We start from the raw sequence: 22,174 nt of genomic DNA, 5'->3' as shown, positions 1-22,174 counted from the left end.
GTTATTGAGTCATGATTTAACTCAGCTGGTTCCTTCCGTTTGTAACCATGACAGGACTGAATGTTTTAAGAAGATCTCTGTGAGGGTTATTTTAACCATTCTTTATAGTCATAAGTTAAAATACTGATGAACTACATATGTAAAGTGTAATGTAATGTGATAAGACCTCTTTGTCGCCTTCAGTTTTGGTTTGCCAAATAATATCAAGAAATCTGTAACCTAATTGTAAAAATTAAGAGACTTTGGATGATTTGTTTTTAAAGTACTTTCATTTAAAGGTCCCATATCATTAAAAAGAAATCCAGCTTTTATTTATTCTAAACTCCAGTCGTAGGGTGTTTTGTAGCTACCTGTCTGTGTGTTTCCATTGATGTTTTAGACTGCAGTTGTTGGTGTTTTGTAGTGACCTGTCTGTGTGTTTCCATGGACTTTTTAGGCTCCAGTTGTGTGTGTTTTGTTGTGACCCATTGTTGTGTTTCTTTCAGCTTTTTAGGCTGCAATTGTGTGTGTTTTGTAGCTACCTGTCTGTGTGTTTCCATTGACTTTTTAGACTGCAGTTGTGGGTGTTTTGTAGCGACCTGTCTGTGTGTTTCTTTTGACTTTTTAGGCTGCAATTGTGGGTGTTTTGTAGCAACCTGTCTGTGTGTTTCCATCAACTTTTTAGGCTGCAATTGTGGGTGTTTTGTAGCAACCTGTATGTGTGTTTCTTTCGACTTTTTAGGCTGCAATTGTGGGTGTTTTGTAGCAACCTGTCTGTGTGTTTCCATCGACTTTTTAGGCTCCAGTTGTGGGTGTTTTGTTGTGACCAGTTGATGTGTTTCTTTCAGCTTTTTAGGCTCCAGTTGTGGGTTTTGTAGCAACCTGTCTGTGTGTTTCCATCAACTTTTTAGGCTCCAGTTGTGGGTTTTGTTGTTGTTGTTTCATTTTGCAGTGGGTTTTGTTGTGACCCATTGGTGTGTTTCTTTCAGCTTTTTGGACTCCAATGGTAGGTGTTTTGTAGCAACCCATTGGTGTGTTCCTTTCAGCTTTCAGGCTCCAGTCATAGGTTTTTTGTAGTGACCCGTCTTTGTGTTTCTATTCACTTTTTAGGCTCCAAGTGTGGGTGTTTTGTAGCAGGTATAGGTCCTATCTAAATACTGTGATCAAAGTATCAAAACACTCAATTCACAGAGAAATGCACACAGTCCGTATTCAGAAACTGTGAATTTAAACAGCCATCAGGACTTCCACAAAGTTGTGATGTCACAAGTATACTATGTAAAAAGAGAAAGTGCAGGTACAGTGCCATTACAGTTATTCCCCAGCTGCAATGATCATGCAGGGAAGCCCAGAGCATGTCTTTTTTAACATGAAAACATGTTTTTTTTTTTGTTGTTGTGGAAATCCAAAATACAAGTATGAAATTTGAAATTAGCATGATATGGGACCTTTAATTATTTAGAGAGGCTGCAGACTGATAATAATTCTCTGTGATCCACAGTAAATGTAAAACACTTATTATTACCACTTTAAAATCATAACAAGCTGTGATCTCCAGGAATTTTAGACCTTCACTGAATTTTCTGCCAAACAATATTCCTCAGTTGTTCCAACATCTTGGTGAAGCACAATTAAGCACACTGCCCCAGACAGTGTTCAGGCCCAGTCTAAGCTGTACAGTACATCTGTGTCCGTGTGAGACATTTGAAGCAGGTTGGATAATCCCAGCTGTGTCCCACCGTGCCTGCGTGACCCCGTCAGACCAGACCTGGCGTCCTAGTGATCAGAGCAGCTGATGTCAGTGTCATGTGCCTTAACAGTACACATACAGTACATGTTCACGCACGTACAGTACATCATGACATGCTGTAATCGCTACAGGGTGGGGTTAACCCACTAGAGGGCAGAAATGAGATATTGGCCTTTACTGAAACTTTAGTGAGTGATTAGTCAGTACTTTGTGGTAACAGACATATCTAAGCTGTTGTAATTGCATAACAGTCTTTGTATATAGGAAAAGTTATAATTGGTGACAAATACTGTGCATTAATAATCACTTATATTGGCATATAATTACATTTTAGTGTGTTAGAAACCATTTAATAAATGTTATATATTGTGCCGTTATTATATTGTGCTTATAGGTGCTTATAGAACAGTAGGGTTAAAGTAAAATGTTTCTGTGGTAACTAATACACACAATATTATTCAGTAAAAATTCACTATATAAGCACAATATTATATTGAAACAATAAAGGCCTAAGAGAGGCTTTAAACCCGAGGACGAGTAGGTGGACCCCAGGAAGAGTAGCTGCTACTGCGGTAACAACTAATGGGGATCCTGAAAAAAGAAATACATGAATAAATAAGAAAAGAAACAAAATTCAGAGTCTATGAGTTGTCTACACACAGTTCTCAACATGAAGGTGGCAAAATGTGTTTCCAAAGGCAGCTCTCTGTACAATATTATAGGGTGAAGCTGTTTGTCCTTGTAAGTACATTGAAAACAAAACGTGTTTCAGTAGCTATGCCTCCAACAAGTAGACAAATACGGTGAACCTGGCGGACAATTCATCCTCCTGACGCAGTATAAAGGACGTCAGAGGAGTTCCAGTGTCACTGTAGGGCAGAAACAATCAGGAGGATTGATTAGGGACATACGTCTTGGCATCCAGGGCCACTTAGACTGTAAATAACCGCTGTAGAGATACTGTGGGAATACTTGTCCTAGAAGGGATCTCAAATAGACAGTTGACCCACTGCTGACCTCAGAGGTCAGAGGTCACTGACCTGCCTACTGACGGATGATGGACATGTCTTAACAGCCAGTCATGGCTTGTGTCAGCTGGTGCTAATGAAGAGCTGACACCAAACCATAAACAAATGATTTATTATGAACAGTACTGAACAAGGACCTTCTTTTTTCCAAATAATAACAGCCCATGAAAAAAAATAAATATGAATGACCTTAGTGATATATGAAGACTACATGAGTAAATAACAGTATTTAAAGACAATTACATACAAACATTAAATCTCTAGGAGGAGTTCGTCAAAGTACGACCCCTAGAAATGGCCAAAAATGCACCAAAATTGCACAATCAATTCAAAATTGTGGACTTCCTGTTGGGTTTAGAGAATGGCTCCCAGAGGCATTTTTGTACGTCTTAGTATGCTACATATGCATACCAAAATTCATTTCTGTATGTTAAAGTTAAAGATGGGGGCTTTTACTTTGAGAACACTTAGGGGGCGCTGTTGAGCCAATTTGACACGCCCAAACTTAAAACCAATATCAGATATCTATTTTCAGCACTTCTGACAATTGTGCAAATTTTAATTACTTTTGGAGCATTCAAAGCATCCCAAAAATGCATCATAAAGACTTCAAAAAAATATAGTTTTCAGTATAGGCTTTTATTGACACATCAAGTGCAACATTGCATAACTCAAAAAACATCCCTTTCTCTAAACCTTTTCTGGGCAGAACGTCTGTGTCTGTGTTTCCCTTTTGTTTTTTTCCCAGAAAGTTTTACACATCTAGCACTCCACATTCCCCGCTGACTTTACTGTATAATGTGGACATTGAAATGGGAATTTAAGAACCCCTGAATCAGGTGAGTGGTCTTAACTGAAGCTAAACTGTGGCTATTTTAAGAGGTCAGCCTGCCAGCATAATGTGTCATTTGTTTCCCCTGGCGTCAGAGGTCTTACAGAGAGAGGCAGAAAGGGAGAGAGATTTCATTCTCGTCGTCTGTTATATTATGCTCACATTTCTACTACAAACAGGAAAAGAGCAATGTGACTCACAGACTTTACTGTAATGCAGAGCTCTAAGTTTTATCTTATACAACAAACAGTCTGTGTCTGTAGTAAATACCAGATCAGCCTTTTAAAAAAGACTTAAACAAACCATCCAGTAATTTTACGTCAAGGACTCCAAGAAGAGTGAAGAATTGATTTGGTCACTGCAAGCTGAAAGGATTTGAAAGATAACAGCAAAGAGTAAAGGCCTTTGACCAAATAACTTATCTTAATACTTACACTCATTGTTTGACTTTAATGATTGATTTAAAAAAACAACCAAGATCCAGATTTAGATTGCTTGTTTCTTTTTTAATGTGGTGCCTGTGTGTCTTTCTTTATTTGTGAATACAGAACTTCCTCTTTCCAGGACTCCTAGTGTAGCTGATCCCACTGTGGTAACACACATCAGAACATCAGAAATACACTAATGATAAAAACTTTGACAAAATAATTATCACTACATATTGACATGTTATTAGGCAACATAAGTACCAGCCTACATGATATACTTTATATTATATATAGATGGTAATAAGCATGGGCGGATAATGAGACAACAAGCCCCTGGGTACAGACATGCAAAAGGCCCCAACACCTCTCTTGCATAGGAACAAGACAGACTATGTGGTGATTTTGCATCTCTTTCTTGTTTTGCATCTTTTGTAATCGTTATACAACACATCTTCTTGTGGCTTTCTGTCTCTTTGTAGTCATTTTGTTTCTCTTTGCAATTATTTTGCCTCTTTTTGTAGTTAATTTGTATCTTTTGGAGTTCTTTTGCATGTGTTGATGGTGTTTTGTGTCTCTTTGTGGTCAGTGCGTGTTAGTTTGTATTAGATTTTGCAGGTGAAGGCCAGGGGGGACCTGACACTTTGGGTCCCTAAAGGCCTGTGTCCAGTACTTTACTTGAGTATTTCTATTTTTAGCTACTCTACAGTGCTTCTATTCCACATTTCAGAGTGAAATGTGGTACTTTTTACTTCACTGCATTTTTTTAGTTTATCTTAAGTAATTTGATGAGAATTTACATACAGCATTAAAAAAAAAGTACAAAGAGCAGAGGACCCAGCACACTGCCCTGGGACACCCCATAAGTCATTTACATGGCCTCCAATAACTGCCCACCAGCCTCAACCTGCTGATCCCTTCCTGGTAAATATAAAGCCATCTCTCTTAGAACTGTGCCACCCATACCAAGGGCCTTTAACTTATCAAGAAAAGTCCTACGATTGGCTGTGTCGAAGGCTTTTTGCAAGCCCAGAGGAACAAGACCGCGCATTTTGCCAACATCTATTTCCCTCCTTATAAAATCTGCAGGATGTAAAACACAATAATTTGTGGCACAACAACTATGCAACTAATAAAGTAGATTGTGGTTTCATGGTTGTTCATAAATTTAAAAATATTAAATTTTCTCAAAAACCTTAGATATTATGCTTAAAACTAAGACAGGCCTGTCAAAACATGGGTCAGATTTACTCCCCTTTTTCTAGATTGGAGAGACTTAAGTGAGTTTTAAGTCAGTTCACTGTGATCCAGAGAAAGATTGAGAACATGATTTTTATACTGAGCAACTGTGACAGATGCATCTTTTAGGGAATCTAATACCTATGCTTTCAAGATGAAAGAAGGAACCAGCTTTGACGTCTAATCGACTATAGCATTTGAGGACAAAATCTTCTCTCAAACTCAATACCACTGTCAGTAGTCAGTCCTATGTTAGCCTCGCTGACCCTACTGTTAGTTTCATCTCCATACCCTCAATGCTCGAGTACTTTCCATAATCTTGTGGGACTACATTTATATGACAGCTGTAGACATTATATTCTTAAACATTTTTTAAAATCAAATGAACTGATGCCGATGAACCCGCACATCAGAACATACAGTGGTAAAATTAGCTCCATCTTGAACAGTACATTAAAATATTGCTGACATGTTTAGGCATCAGTCATAATAATCCAATATAATAATATAACATTGACAGGTGACATTCTGCTGCATTTTAAGTGCTTTTATTTTTGATACTTTGAGTAGATTTTGTTGACAGTGCCTCTGCTTACATAAGATTTTTAGTTTACATTGTTTAGTTGGTGCTTGCACTCAAGTAAAGGATCCGTGTACTTCCTCCACCACTACGGAACAGGTCACAGTATGAAATTCAAACAAAAAACAAATCCATCTATTTATAAAATTTGACTCCTTGGTGTCACATAATAACTTCCAAATATCCGTTTCCGTGTTTTCCCAGCCTTAAGTCATTCAGAATATGAAAAAGTGACATTATTTTGCATGAATGCGTAGCCCAATGCTTGCATTGGCCAGAGATGAGACGTATGACCCCTTCCTCCTTCTGCCATGGCAACTTCAAGGAACCGGAGCAGGAGGGGGGGGGGGGGCAATGGGAGGAGCGACGTTTTGAAGTCCAGGTGGTCGAGCCTGCGTAAAAACGCACCAAACCCACGCCAAACTCTACGAAATAGTGAGCGTCATAAAAAAAGCAGCTCGATCCTTGCAGCTCCTGGCACTTGTATGAATGAATAAGCTGTTTTTAGAGAAAGCCTCCTGGATTTGCTGCTGGAGAAATAACCTCAAGAGCGGAACGCGCTGGGTGGTGGTGCGTCGCTGCGATCTGCACAGAAAACGGGATCAGACTGTTCAGGGTGAACTTTAGGTTTTTGGCCAAAGAAGGCAACTTTTTTAAAACAGCGAGCAAGACGGCTTGTTTCAGCGACAAGTGGAGATATGTTCAAAAAAAGCAAGAGTAAAGTGCTGGTGGATTATGCGTCAGAGGAAGACGACATGTCCTGGCACTATCATCACTCCTACAAGGTAAAGAGACCGATGGAAACTCAAACACATCACCGCAAACAGTGACAGTCACTTATGCCCATTTTCTCTCCATAAACAACAGGGTTACAGATGGAGAAAATGATGATATACAACTACGATTTATTGGAAACAAGTGTCAGTATGAGACTGGAGCGCTGAACACTAAAGAGCTTTATTTCTAAAACACCTCAAATGATTTGTGTGGCTGGAAATGGTTTAACACATATTATTATAAAGTAAATGGAAAATAAATCCATAAAAACCACAACTGATCATAATTTGACTGGTTTTCCACCATATATGTTTTAGTTTGAAGCTGCTAAACTTCCCAAAAAGTGACCAAAATACACCTCATGCTGTTAAAGTGAGATTGTGGAGCAGGAGGAGGAGGAGGAGGACAAGTGCTTAAACTCCTGTCATGTCAGCTGAGGAGAGTGACAGAAAATGCTGAGAGGTCAAAGAGGTAGCTCATTGTCTCCCCAGACCCCTGTGCTCTTCATGGGGATATTAAATGAATATAACTGTGATGCAACAGGAGAAAGAAAAAAATCTAAACATAAATAAACATCGGTACAAACAGGAATATCATTGTTATATCTGTATGTATAGAGACTTTCAAGTCGAGTAAAAAGACTCTTAAAACTAAATGTGTTCAAATATGAATCTATTTGTATCCTATAAAGCAGAAAGATCAGTTTGGCTTGAGCTAAAAACATCGCAATATAAAAGAAAATTTGAAAATAATAATGCTATCAGTAAAGTTCATCCTTAACTTTGTTTATTGTGCATTTTCTCTCTTTTTTGGGGAAATGAATTGCACTCAAAATATGAGTTTAGTGCGGTGAAAAGGGAGACAAAATAAGAACAAAAAAGAAACGGAAATGATTTAAGAGGGGTTGGATTATTTACACAATTATCATGTGTATTACTAACATGATATCACTATATTATTCTTTAAAAAATAAGGTAATGTAAGGTAAAACTTTAATGTACCCAAGGGGCAATTTGAGATACAGACACTAGTCAGTAGTACAAGAAAACAATACTGGTATGTCCAGACACCCCTGATACACACACTTACACACACACACACATTTCTCAGGTGAGCTATGTTGTGTGAGGTCTAAGAGACTCTGTATCAGCAGTTGCAAGCAGCTGGGCTCTGTCAAGGTGCTGGGGGGCAATGGAGATGATAAGACACACACATGCACACAAGAAAAGACTAAAGGCATCCAGCAGTCTGTCTCATAACAAATGGCAAGCTGACATGTTTATTTCTTCAGCATTTTGCAGTGAAATCCTCTCCAATGAGTGTTTTACAACCTGTGGAACATATATTAGGTTTTCCAGTAGAGTATATATGGGACGAGTTAGATGCTGACTTCGAGTTTAATCGTAAAGTTCTAGTAAAAGGAGACGTAAGAATGGTTTAGTTGATATACAGCAAGATGCCAGAATCTCCCGATAGACATACCATGTTTTTCCTCCATAAAGATTATCACCATGATGGAGTCAAAATAATGTGCTGTCGTCATGTTTGTGGTATCTACTCGTCTTACTGTACGTGTGATAAAAAGTTCTTTAACCTGTGTAGCTACTTGAGCTTTTATTGAGAGAATATTTAAGCTGTCAGAGGCACACTAATGCACCAGTTGGACATGTGTTGTAGTGCTTGAATTAGTAAAACTACACATTAACAATTATGATAATACAAAGGAAGATATAAGAAGATGAGATGCAGAGCAGTCGAACAAAAAAGGATAATTTTAAACACACGTGAAGAAGAAAATCATTTTTAAAATTTATTTTAAAACATTGTGAACTTGTGAATGTCAGATTTCACCATCATCATTCACTGGATGTATAAATGTGTCATTAAGTGGGCAATTGGGAAGATCAGCTAACACCACTTCCCAGCATTTTTCATTTGTTGTTGTGATAATGTCGAGATGTGTGACCCTTGGCTGGGTTTTATTGGCCGCTCTTAACTTCCACCCTGGGAACCAACGTATGTGGCCCTTATGTCCGAAGAGCTGCTCTGACTTCAGTCTGCGACTCTGTCTCCAGTGGTCACCATGTACTTTGGACGATAAGAGCTGATCTGAGATCAGAGCAGCGACTTTGCCTCAGAATTCCTGGGAAAGTCATCAGGGAGGTCTCCTCAAGTCGCCATGGCGATTAAGTACATGCAGGGGTCAGAGGTTGGATCATAAAATGTCGTCAACACAGTGAAGAGCCAGCTCCAGCTCAGCAGTGATACAGGATGGAGCGAGAATAAAGATAACACAGTCTGGACATGCAGGCTTTTCCTTCCCCTTATTCAACCCACTGTGTGACCCACCTCACACAGAGAGAGGGAAGCTGGTAGGCTGAGAGATAACTGGAGTGTTTCAGTGTCATAATCACATTGCATTAATATTTGTCTTAAAAAAACTCCCTCAGAGTCATCAAAGATAATCAGACTGTCAGACTGAATTAGAAAAAAAAAGCCTTAAAGCCACAAAAAGGGGAATTTTAGGGGAAAGACAGGGTTCAAAATAGGGTTATTGATAGCAGTTATTTTCAGTACTTTCCCATTATTTTCTTGACTAATCGATTAACCTTTTGATCTGTAATAAATGGGCAGTTATACTGACTTTTACCTGTACCTCAACTGCATATTAACTCAGACATGCATTCAGCTGCATCTTATCTGCACCTGCTTATTGTATTTTGTCCCCACAGAGTTGAAAGGCCCATATCGCACAGTGTACTCAACCCCTCTAAAGTCCTATAGATTAACTGAGGAGGTAAACACTCACTTAAAATGTATAATGCTGGTTTCTTTCTTATGACTTCTCTAAAGTGAATTCAGGCTATTCCCTCAGACTTTATGAAAACATAATTCTTTTGGGGCTCTGTTATTGAAATATATGACTAAACCCTTTGACTGTGCAACAAGAAATGCAAAGTTAATAACAGCCATTTCATGCAGAGGCTCTAGCTTAGGGGCCCTCTCAGCCTTTGGGCCCAGTAGGCCTGTTTGATAATCCACAGTCTGTAACATGTCAGAATATAGTGCACAGAATCAAATATCCCAGAAGGCAAGTTGACATATTCATATTATTTGCTTTGTCTGACCAACATTTTAAAACCATATGCAGTTTACAATCTTGGAAGCATTTGAGAAGCTGGAACGCCGTCATTTTTGTTTAAAGAATGACTTAAAGACGTATTTCACTGCTGAAAGATGGTCTTTTCATAAAATTAGGCTTAATTAAGATATTAATTATTTTAAAATTGGTGCGACATGACCAAAGAAACAGAGAGAAAAAGGGCTGTGGCATTCACTTTTTCTCAAGAGGTAGAAAACCTACAACTGCAAGAATGCACTGCACTGCATCGGACCAATTAACATGTCTGCTGGTGGGTGATGTAATGTGAGCTTGGCCGTTTTGACACAGAAAGTAACTGTCTGGTAACAAAAGATCTTGAGTTACAGTTAAATGGTATGCTAAAATATGATCCTGAAAACATTTGAACAGGCAATACAGTAGCAGAATTTCAGTTCATATCTGATCAGTGCCGCTTAGTTTACTGTTTGATCTCAACTTTTTCTCTTTTTTACAATACAGGCAACAGTATAGCGCCAACTTCCTGTTCACAAATTCTCATATTACAGCTAAACAGTGCACTAAAATGTATTTCTGAAAACATTTTACTCGAGAAATAGGCACTACAGTAACAGACTCATGGTTTATATTTGATCAGCACTGCCTAGTTTTACTGTTTAATCTGAGTTTGGTCGGAGTTTAAGAGAAAGAGGGGTGACTCTCTCTTGATCTTCTCCTATACTCTTTGTTTTCACGGTGGCAGGCACACAAAAATGCAGAAATACAATCTGTAGTTTGAGCAGCAGCCCTGAGAGCCAGTGGAAATAAGCTGAGAGATGAACAGGGAGATCTGGGCACTGGTAACATTTACACATACTGCACACACTAATATGATACAAAGCTGGTTAAAAATTGGAAAAGTATCTCTTAGTGATTAAAATTGTTACCAATTAACTTTCTGACAGCTGACTAATGAATTAATCAACTATTTGTTTCAATTACTTTAAGTCAAAAAGGTTTTTTTTGGCACTTTTAAATTAAGATTTTACATGCCAGTATTTACAGTTATAACATTAAGTGGTCTTTTAAGTGTGAACTGAGACAGATTCAGACATAATATCTATGGAATACTGAAATGAAGCCTCTTTTCTTCTTCTGGGAAGTACAAGAGCACCTGTCTGAGAAATACACCATGTGTGTAACACGGTCAGTTATACAGCAGTAATATGTGTAACAAAGTCAAATGTACATATGCAATATTAAATATTAGAGTCTCAGTTTCTGTACCCCTATGTTCACCTATGAAGGGGTGTCTCCCACCTTTAGCATTTTTAAGCATGTTTATAAGTTAATTTTTCAGCCTAAACTTATTGTATATTATGTTAACATATTCCTGTGTCACTTAATTTGTGTAGGGGCTTGAGTTATATGGTCGTAATTGGCGGAGGATTTTGTTTTTACCTCTTGCTGTCAGTCGTCAGGAATAAATTGAGATCGCCTCCAAAGATATCCACGGTCTGGGCCTCTTCATATCAACACAACGCAGACAACACTCGAGTCCACCGGTCACATAGAAACAGTGCATCAATAAATCAATCAAACTTTATTTGTATATGTTCATGGCTGCTAGTGCAGTTCAGAGTGCTTCACAGATGACTGTAATAAGATAGAGCAAGTGTTGACTGCAAAAACAGTAAGAAAGACAAAAACAACTTAACAATGTGACACCAATGCATAATGTATGTGCATACATGTAATCATTACAATAACTAACATCTGGGGCCAGTTGCACAAAGCACCTTAAGTTAAGATCTTCCTTAAAGTCTGAGTTAAGGTTTCCTTGAAAAAAAGTCAGACACAAAACATCCTCAGGTCTTTCCCCTAAGCTTTCCTTAAAATGTTTACTTAAGGGTTTAAGTTTTTCTCCTTATCTTGGTGTCATACTTAAGGAATTGCTTAAGGTTGAGTTTATGGAGATAAATCAGAAAAATGAGGGCATCCCGAGAAGAGTGGAGAACCCGATGGACACGCTTAATGATGAGTAACTGATCTTGCACTTAAAATTTGACCAGAAGTCGGTTTATGATTGTGACTTTCCAAAGCTGCACTCTCCCAGCCCCTTTACAATTAATGATTGCTCTGCGGTTTTATGCAACAGGATCTTTCCTGTCAGTTATTGGTGAGGTATTTCATGCAGGCCTAAAGTGTCAAACTTAAGGAGCAAACTTAAGGTGCAAGACAATGAAATAAACTACAAGGTCTACCTTTTTTAAGTAACATTTATTTGTCCAGAGAGGTTTCAGTGGCTCTGACTCACCTGGAAAGTGCTCAGGACAACTTATTTGCTGGTTATACTGGGACTCACTGGTGGAGCAGCAGCAGTCAGGGTCCAGAGGCCTCCCTAAAGGGATGGAAACAAGTCTATTAACATGTCTGACTCTTGTACAAAGTAGTGTTTTCTTACTTGGTCAAAATAAACAAGATACAGTTGGTATCTTTCTTCTGCATTTGTTTGCTCTGTTTTTTTTGTTTTATGACAGAACAGATGATTTCCATGTGGCGCCAGTTCAGTGAGTTGAAACTGTAGCGTCACTTATACAGACAGACAGACAGACAGACAGACAGACAGAGGCCAGCAGGCAGACAGACAGAGCCAGACAAAGGGATAATACATCCACAAACACACAGAGGAATAAAAGACAGAGAGTGTAAAGGGGGAAATTAATATCTGCTCTCCCTCCACAGTGCTCGAGGGTGACTACAGTGCAGGCCCTGTGCTGTTGCTTGCTTTCTCACCACTCACTCTCTATTGAAGTTCAGCAGACTATAAGAGGCAGCTGTGGGCTTGCAGGCGGTGCGTGTGCCTGTTTGTCTATGGCTTAAAGCGCTAACACACCTGAATACTTCAATAACACCACTTTAATTCCAGCCCTCTTTGTGAAGTGGGATCATGAGAGGACAGATCAGGCCTGAGCAAAATCTTCAGAAGGCCTCACATCTAAATCATTAGCGGTGAGGAGAAGAAAGGTAAAGCTGGGTGGATTATCTGTTGAAGGGGTTAGGGTTAAAAGTTATGGATATCAAACGTCTGTGAGTTTTGTTGTACAAGTTCAAACCAAAATAGGGCTCGTCTGAAGCATCTTTAGATTTAAAGCGATAGTCCAACCCTCTGCAAAAATATGATTATTTGCTTTCTTACCATGAGTTAGACCAGATGGTTGATACGACTCTCATATCTGCACAATGAACAGCTAGCCTGGCTCTGTCCAGAGACTTCAGGAAATCACTGCTACTCCTGTAAAGGAGTATCGGCACGATATCTTACAGCGATAAATGAAATACAGTGCGTTAATTTGTGAGCCTTAGAGATGACATAAGTGTCCGCACACAGTTTGGCAACGGAAGTAGGGCTGGGTGCAATAGCTTTTCAAGCTATACGAGGGCATCAATCACCAAAGATCGTGAATGCTACCGTAACAAACTGACATCGACAAATGATGACTGACATACACCTGTGTGCAGTCAGTGAGTGTGTAGAAGACTTTAGCATGTGGCCTGATATTCAGTGGCCTGATATATACATGTGTTTGGTGGAGAAACCTAATGTTAGCATGTACAACAGCAAGAAATTGTAAGCATACAAGTTACGACTAAGTTATCTATGGTCATGTAGAGAACGTCAGATATCACGACATAGATTCAGAGTTTTGTGTCTTGTAATAATGAATCCTCCCAAGCCAAGGACAAGGACACAAGACCACTATGTATGAGGGTTTGGTCATAATTCTCAAACCAGAAACCTACATCCTAACAGTCAGGGTGTGTCGTCGACTTGCTAGCGAGCCCAGAGCTCGATGATGGGCTGTAGTCGTTATGCAAACACAAATTCTGCTTCTGTTTCACTGTAGCATGAGAATTTTTGATCAAGTCCACAGTCCAGTGGTAGTCAACACTTTTGATAGCTTGCAGCCACAGATGCTTAAGTGAAACATGTTAAACAGAAACACCTGTTCCTGGGAATTGGCTGTGATTGTTATGGAATTCGGTAGAACTTGAGTGGGCTGTTGCAATATCAATTCTGACAACTGAATAAGCAACAGCCATTTTGATACAGGCAACAGTTTAATCTCAATGTTAGTTTGCTAATTTATCTAGATGGCTGAGGCAAGATGCCATTTCTGTTGCCAACACGCGTGTGCATATTTTTGATGATGCTGGCTGTAAAGGGTCGATATTGACACAGATTTTAATATCTGGTTTCACTTGTAAGAACTCCAAAAATACAGTAAATAAAAGTTAAAAAAAAAAAGACTACATAAGTGAGGCTGTGTGAGGCTAACATCCTGGAATAATAAAAATGTCAAAATGGTAAATGTCTTCACTTGTATAGTTTAGTCCTCTGACCACTCAAAGTGCTTTTACGCTACATGTCTCATTCACACACACACATTCACACACTGGTGGCCAAGGCTACCATACATGGTGCCACTTGCTACTCAGTATCTATTCACACAGTCTCTCACACCGATGGAACAGCCGGTTTGGGGTTCAGCATCTTGCCCAAGGATACTTAGACATGCAGACTGGAGGAGCTGGGGATTGATCCGCCAATCTTCCGATTGATGGATGACCTGCTCTATCTCTGACCCCCAGCCATGAATGCTGCAGGCTAGCTGTTTCCTAATTTCCAGTGTTTTTGCTAAGCTGAGCTAACCACCTCATGGCTGCGTAGCTTCATATTAAGTACAGATATGAGAGTGGTGTCAATCTTTACGTCTAAGGGCCGTGTCATAGTTGACGTACGCAACGCGAGCAAACGCACTTTCTTTCATAGTCAACACACTGAACGCAAGCGCCCGGTTGAAATGCAGTACATTGCTCACGCAATAGTTACCGGTACATTCCGACTAGCTAATACTACTGTAGCTAGCTAGTATTTTATTAGAGTGCAGGGCACTAGAACTGTCATATAAATGGGGGTGTGCCCGTACGAGTTTGCAAAGTTTTTCCATATTTCATACCTGCTTCTTCTACGAATAACAAAAAAATGGTTAATTTCAAGTACATCGCTTGCATTATCACCCCTGCTGGCAACGCATGGTATTACACGCTTCGCTGCGTCGCATATCAAAAAAATGGACAACACATTTTGAGACGCAAGCACGCATCATGGTGGCCAGTGCTTCTCGATGCGTCCCAATACGTTCACGTCTGCGTGCCTTTGCGTCGACTATGAAAAGGCCCTAACTCTTTAAAAGAAAGCGAAAAAGCATATTTGTCAAAATGCTGTACAGTTCCTTTCAATATATTTGGTCTAATGTTTGGTGAAACATACAAGTGCTGCAGTAAAAAAAGAATGTTCTGAGTCCCTGAGCTTGGAGAATGTGGAGTATTGTTGGTGTGCAATGGCTGTTGCGCACTTCTGTTTGTACTTTGGTATTAAAATTCACTGTGCGTCTTTATTGCCTAGTAATCTGGCTTTTTTAGAGACAACACTGTGGTAAAATTTACACACTTGCACACAGACTCAGTCAGAGAGGGGAGAGTGGCAAACAGAGAAAAAATGGCCCCCTGAGGTGCAGAGGCAGAGCTCTTGCTTTCTGTTGTTAGGAGTGTTTCTTTCCCCCCGTAACACCACTCTCTCTTCCCTCCCCTCACTCTCTCCCTCTGTTCCGAGTTGTTAATGCTTTTACGCTCTAACGGTAGTCAGCAATCAGTATGTGTGAGTGTGTGTGTGTGTGTGTGTGAGTGTGTGTCTTTGATCGGCTCAGGTGGCGGAGACCCAGCAGACTTTGCTCAGACATGTCCAACCGCCATTTCTCCTCCTCTCTCTCTTTCTCTCTGGTGGAGTTGTTAGATGTTAGAAGTTCTTACAGCTTTGATCATTTTACAGGAATTCTGGCTCCACTTCCTTAATCTCAGGCTCAGCTGCGTGTCTGATGACTTCTTGCTGCTGCCCTCTTCTCATGATTTAATGTTTTTAATGCATTTGGAGTCAGGCCAAGTCATGTCCGAAGTCTTAACAGGCGAAACACATGTCAATGACAATGTTAAATATCTGACAAAATGGATTTCTAAAGTTAAAAACATTCTTAAAAGGACGTCTGTGTTTAAGAGGCCCTTGAAAAGACGACAGACCCCTGCCCTGTTATAGTGCTTTTTCAAGTACCCTCTGATGTCTATCTTTCAGCTCCAGTTCCAATGTGACTTCTTGCTGTTCTGTACTCTGCTTGCTCGTTTTCTAATCCTACTGAAACGTGAGGACGCAATTCCTCGATCTCATGTGCAATGCATCAGGGACATGTTATATTATATTAGGTGAGATTCGGTGACCCTTTCTGACATAGAAGAGGAGCTTCCCTTAAGGCCTTGACAGACCCCATGGTTGGCTGTTGGTCAATGCTGGGCTGTTGGTTAGCGTCCGTTGCCCTAGTCTTGCACTGGTGGCCCTCATCAGGCCATGGCGGCCCTTGTGGGTCTTTGTCAGCTCTTTTTCAGCCAACTCAGCATGTTTAATCAGTGTTGGAGATGGCGGTGTAATGAAATCACCAACAGGCTGGCACTTAAGCTGAGTGCATGAGAAGAGAACCGGAAGGGAGGAAAACAAACTGCTAAAGTCAACAGGATGTGAGATCAAAACAAACTTGTTGTATGAAGTAAGTAAAGTAAGTTTTTTTTTTTTGAATGACAAATACAGACTACCACCACCTGCTGGTATGAAGAGCTGTTCCCTCTCAAGCAGGTGCAGAACATACATGCTTATTGGCTGTGTGGTGTGTTAAAGTGCAACAGGTGCAACAGGTGACGCAGGTGAAGTGAGGCAACGCAGCAGTCAGCCTTCATTGCTATCAGTTCTTTGATGTTTGTTTGTGTCTGGGCCTTTAGTGTGAATATGAGTAGGATAAAGGTATTGGTTAGATATCCTGCTCTGATAGACTCTGAGAATTAGGATAGTCTCTCCTAAATTGAATTTAATCTGTTTTCTATTTTATTTTATTTTATTTTACCAGTATTTTTTTTCTTCATCTTTCTCTCTTTATTTATAATCTAAACTCCAATGGCATTATTTCAGTGTTACTGATGAAGTTGCTCCTATTACCATGAAACTGGGTATTTAAGCTTGTATTATTTAAGCTTTTACTCTTCCATTTAGTCCCTTTTCACTGTATTCATTATTATTATTATTATTATTATTATTATTATTGATATTTTAAATCTTTTTTTTATTTTAATACTCAAGGATCTGCTGGATCTCCAGGAGTGGCATGCTTAGGGTTGTCATAACTTTCAGCGTTATAAATTGTTTAAGACTGCAGCGTCCCGGCTAATAACCAAATAGAGCGTGTATCATTAAGGCCACTGATTACCACAGTGTTGATGGTTGGAGTCCGGCCCCGGCCCCTTCTCTCTCCCCTGCATTTCCTTTTCTGTCCTCCCCTTATCAAAAAAAACAAACAAACAAAAAAAAACAGAAATACCCCAAAAATAATCTGTAAAAAAATTAAGACATTGTTCAATACTGATTTGTTTTTATTTTAATTTTGTTTTTGATATTTACGTGACTATGCGCGTAAAGACTGTTCACTTCCTGTTTGGGCTATGACAGGCCTACTGAAGTTATATTTACTTTCTCTTTGTTCAGGGATTTTATAAGGGCTAAATATGGGAGTTGATTCTTTTGCTCTCAAGTGTGGAAGTCAAGTCACCATAATTCAATTAGGTACAACTTTATTGTCATCATACTGGTGCAAAACTAAAGAAAAAAAGAAGGTGGTTGTAATAACAAGTATACAAATGACAGTGAAAGTTCATTTAAAAGGCAGGATGATTACAACTGTTGTTTGCACTGTAAACTTCCTGTACGAGTTACGTCTCACAGCAGTTAAGTCAAACTCAAGTTAAAGCCCAATTTTTGTGACCTAACTCCAAGTCCTGCTGACATGTCTACAGGTCTGTATTCATTAATCATTATCACTATTTTTATTAGATTATAGCACTTAAAACTAAGTCACAAAGTGTTTCACATAAAACAATGAAACTATGAAACTTGACACAAATATTATACAAAGGATATATGAAAATGGGAGACTGATGCACAATGGAGCCAAAATAGCTCCACTTAAACACTCAAATAGAGTCATGTACTGTCGAGTCAACAGGTCATGAATTTATTTTCTCTCCCTTTTGTTTTAATCTGCCCTCTGAACTCGGTGGCTTCCCCTCATCCTCTCCAGTCCTCCGTCCACCCATCCCTCCATCTCGCCTGTTTATGTTATACCTCTGAAAAAGGTTGCCCTCGATTTTACAGGAAGAGCCTGCACACACTCTGCACACACACATCCCTGCTGCAAAGTGTGGAGCACTGGTGTGTGTGTGTGTTTGTGTTTTGGGGGTTGCTATTTGTGTTAACTCACCGCTTGTGTATGTGTGTGTGTTGCAGGACAAAGACATAGAAGGAGAGGAAGAGGAGGAGGAAGCTGTCACTGCAGTGTCCAAGGTAAACAGCGCAACTTCACAGCTATTTGGATGTAACACAGACACAAACACACGGTTTGCTTCTTAACTTAAACTCACTTTACACAGTGACACCCCCTAAAGATATGTACTCATTCGACACGCTCTTATCTCTTATCACACGGGCACCAGCACACAATATTGCACATTCTGACATCACACTTGTGTAACCCTAAAAGAATCTTATGTCACCAAAAACTCAATGCCCTCAACGCCCTCACATGCACAGACGGTTTGTGTTTGTCAGATGACCACAAAGTGTTTCACGGTGCAGCTGAGGTGAAGCAACAGGGTCAGAGGACTGCTGTGTTTATCTGTAAACAGCTGTCATCCCATGCTTTATCCTCAGCCTTATCACTAGAAAAATGTCTTGTTTGTTGTTATTGTGTGTGTGTGTGTGTGTGTGTGTGTGTGTGTGTGTGTGTATACTTGTACAGTTATCCTTATCCTAAAACACACTGTCTGGAACTGTGGAGTGAGGTCACTGCAGTTTAGGGTAAAGGTTTTTACAGCTTGGGGCTTTATTTGTTTTGACCAGAGGTGGAGGAAGTGTTCAGATCCTTTATTTAAACAAAACCACTGATACTACACTGTGAAATTACTCTGTTACAAGAAAAAGTCTTGAGTAAATGTACTGTACATTCTACCTCTGGTTATGACCACCATTCACCTCCGTGCCGTGGCGTAAAGTAGTTATGACTGGCCCAATAGTGTATGTTATCGTGCACATATCGTTTTGTCACATGATCCATGACTTGACGTTGGATAACATTAACATACATATTAGCCAGCAATCATCAATGCATGTCTGTATATCACAAAAAATACTACTAAAGAAAATGAGAAATTATTAGTTCAGTTTAACAATTTTAATAGTTTATTATAGTTAATTTGGAATAAGCATATAAATTTGTTATCGATTCCACCGACTATTTTACAAAAAAAAGAAAAAATAACATGAGGGAAATGAGTTTACCTTTTCAAGGGCATATATAGCAAATATAGCAAATGGCACTGAGAGTTGAACACAGGCATATTTCCAAGGTGGCACTTTCTCTTTGGGCCCCCCACCTCACAGGCCCCAGTAAAACTGCACTGCCTGCACTGTCTATATTTACGCCCCTGCCTCCGTGGTTAGCTTAACATAATCAGATATTTAAATCGTAAAACACACTTCATCTCAAGTCGCGAGAAACAAAATAAAACATCTTGGTTTGTGTTTCCACTGTTATAAGTAATAAACCCTTAGTTCACCCAGTTAGATGTGAAAGCAATGATTTCGGGGCTGTTTCAGGTTAAACACAAAGGATCTTACTCTCTAAAAAGGTCTATCTCTGTAGAGTCCTTTACACAATGATGTCAGACACATGGAGCGACAATCTGAGCCTGTCAGTGGCAAAAACAAACACTTTCAGAGATGTAGGCTACAGTGTGGGTGCATGTGCCTCGAATATTTACAGTGCAGCCTGTTTTGTGGCAGCTGGTTACAGCCCTTTGGCTCAATACTGAACTATCAAAAGTTTGGTAAAAATTGTTCCCATTAGTCACTTAAACATAAAAACATGGGGAAATAGGGCCCAAGTTGAAAAATACCAAACATAGTCTTTTAGTTTAATATGTAATTTGGCTCCCACCCTGCTCACCTTGGCATTTATGTTGTATGATGCTGCAGTGACTTTCACTTTACATAGTCGGTTGCTCTCGATTTGACGGAGGTATAGGTTTTAATAGCTAAGGAGTACATCTTTTAGGTTAGGTAAAATTTTAGGTGAACAGTTATAACATTATGAATTAGACTTAAGGTCAAAGTGAGTTAAGGAGAAAATGTCTTTGTGTAAGAATTTGTAAATACTGGTTTTATGATGCGGGTTTGTCAAGTGGCCTGTTTGTGTGCAGGAAACTTTATCTGCAGCTGTGCCCACTCCAAACAGTGTGTGTGTGTGTGTGAGCAAGATTATGTGCCGTGTCTTTGTTCATGAGAGATATGTCACATCTCCTGATCTGTACTGACAACAAGTCTTTACTCGAAGGTGTGGTCGTGTCTGAACTCCACTGACCGTGTAAAACCTCAAACACTCACACTGTATTGTCTCTGAACTCCGCCTGCCTTCCTGCTGTATGTATAGCGACTGTAGATGACTTAGTTCACAGGACATATTTCACGACCTGTCCTGTTTGTGAGGATAGGGCTAGCTGGGCTTGAGAAGGGAAGGAAACGCAGCATTCTTTCGAGGAGCTGGGCCTTTTGGACGGGAACAATCGCTGTGGAAGAAAAACAAGGCTGAAAATAGCCACAGACTGCTCTGACACCGTGGAAGGCTACAATTCCTCCACCGTCCACTGTTTTATGCTCATATTAGGACACGCAAAGTAGGCATGGAGGCCTGGAAGTGGAGGTCCACTGTAGTTCATTTTCATTCTACAGTGCTGTATAACCATTGTCCAACATGAAAGCAGATCAGCAACATCCGTGTCACAGCTCAAGTGTCTTAGGTTATGTTTTCAATGTCATTCATTCATGTTGTTTCCTGATTTACTTTAAAACTCACATCTCTGGTTTCAGATCACTTCACTTCCTGTCCCTGTGTGTTTTCCCTCCCTGTTGATGACTTCACCTGTGTCTGATTGTCTGTCTCGCCCTGATTAGCCTCACCTGTGTCTTGTTATCCTTCCCTTCACCAGAGTATTTAGTGTGTATCATGTTTTTTCTCAGTGCCACTTCGTCTTAGCTCCTTGTGTGTCTAGTGTTGCAGCCTTTTGTTGCCCTGTGTCCTTTTCTTGTTTTTTATAGCTTCATATGAGCAGAGGAAATCTCTGTTCGAGTCCACTCTCACCTGGTTCACCAGTTGTTACCATCTGTGTCTGTCATGTGATGGGGACCAAAAAGACTTTTTCCCATAGACTTACATGGCAAAGTCTATGGGAAAAAAGTCTTTTTGGTCCCCATCACATGACAGACACAAAGAGACGTCTGACAGTTTCATTTTTAGCATCACAACCCCGGCGAAATGACTCCCTTCTCTATCGGGATTTGATCCATTCTGTCTGATAACATTTCAAAAGGCGAGAAGACCAGGCTCGAGACACTACAGGGGAACAGGGTAAAATTTTAGAATAATAGATATCATCATGAAACTTCCTCAGCTGATTACTTACAATAGTATGAAAAAAAAAATGTATTACAAGTTTTAAACATTTTTAATTACGCAAATTATGCATTATCTCATTACATATGCGCTAATTTGCACTTATTTTAGGAAGATAAATCTGAACATCTGATGAAGCCAGGTGCAAAATTCTTTTTTCATTTTGTTTACATATAAGATGGATTTAAGGATATCTGCTTTATTTACCTAGAAAATCAAATATACTGTCCATAGCCTTAAAAAAATATTTTTTTTTGCCATATTTTTTGGAATAAAATGTCACATAATTCAGACTAGGTATGATTTATTAACAAATCCCTCTTTAGATATCTTCAGAATATAGCTAGGTGTATAACTGGAAAATTTGGTGTACATAGGTGCTACAGAGGCTGAGATGTTCGACTTGGAGTATGACAAAAAACTCATTTTGAGAAAACGGCATTTAAAGATTTACATAGGGGAATTTAATACATTTCTATTGGAAACAATTGCTCACAAACAGAATAAATGTTCAGGCAAGGTAATAATAATATAGTACTAGTCCATACCCATTGAGTGCACAGTTGCCCACACACAGTTTCACATGGTGTGTGTTTGGGATACAGGTCATAGGAAATTGCAGATTAAATAGTCAACTGAACCCATTAAGAAGAGCAATGTATTCAGACAGAGTTTTTGTGAATTTCATAGTACGATTGCTTTATTGAAAGTACAGTAGTACCATTGCCAATAGTGGGATAGTTAGTGGGCTAAAACTGTACATTAGTAGTTGAGGTAGCACGTTGAAAGGCAGATAGTTTAAGT

General features: G+C 39.5%; 1 protein-coding gene across 1 annotated transcript in view; it reads left to right on the top strand.

The window, feature by feature from the left end:
* The first annotated feature begins 6,202 nt into the window (after positions 1-6,202).
* si:ch211-225h24.2 (uncharacterized protein LOC564539 homolog) overlaps positions 6,203-22,174 on the top strand; it is a 24,160-nt gene continuing 8,188 nt past the window's right edge. The window contains exons 1-2 of the mRNA XM_050058368.1: positions 6,203-6,618; positions 18,151-18,207. Coding sequence (XP_049914325.1) covers positions 6,532-6,618; positions 18,151-18,207 — 144 coding nt within the window. The 5' untranslated portion in view covers positions 6,203-6,531. The remainder of the gene's footprint in view (positions 6,619-18,150; positions 18,208-22,174) is intronic.

The sequence above is a fragment of the Epinephelus moara genome, chromosome 12 (genome assembly GCF_006386435.1).
Source record: "Epinephelus moara isolate mb chromosome 12, YSFRI_EMoa_1.0, whole genome shotgun sequence".
NCBI lineage: Eukaryota > Metazoa > Chordata > Actinopteri > Perciformes > Serranidae > Epinephelus > Epinephelus moara.
The sequence above is the reverse complement of the archived record's forward strand: the minus strand, read 5'-3'. Positions and strand labels throughout refer to the sequence as shown.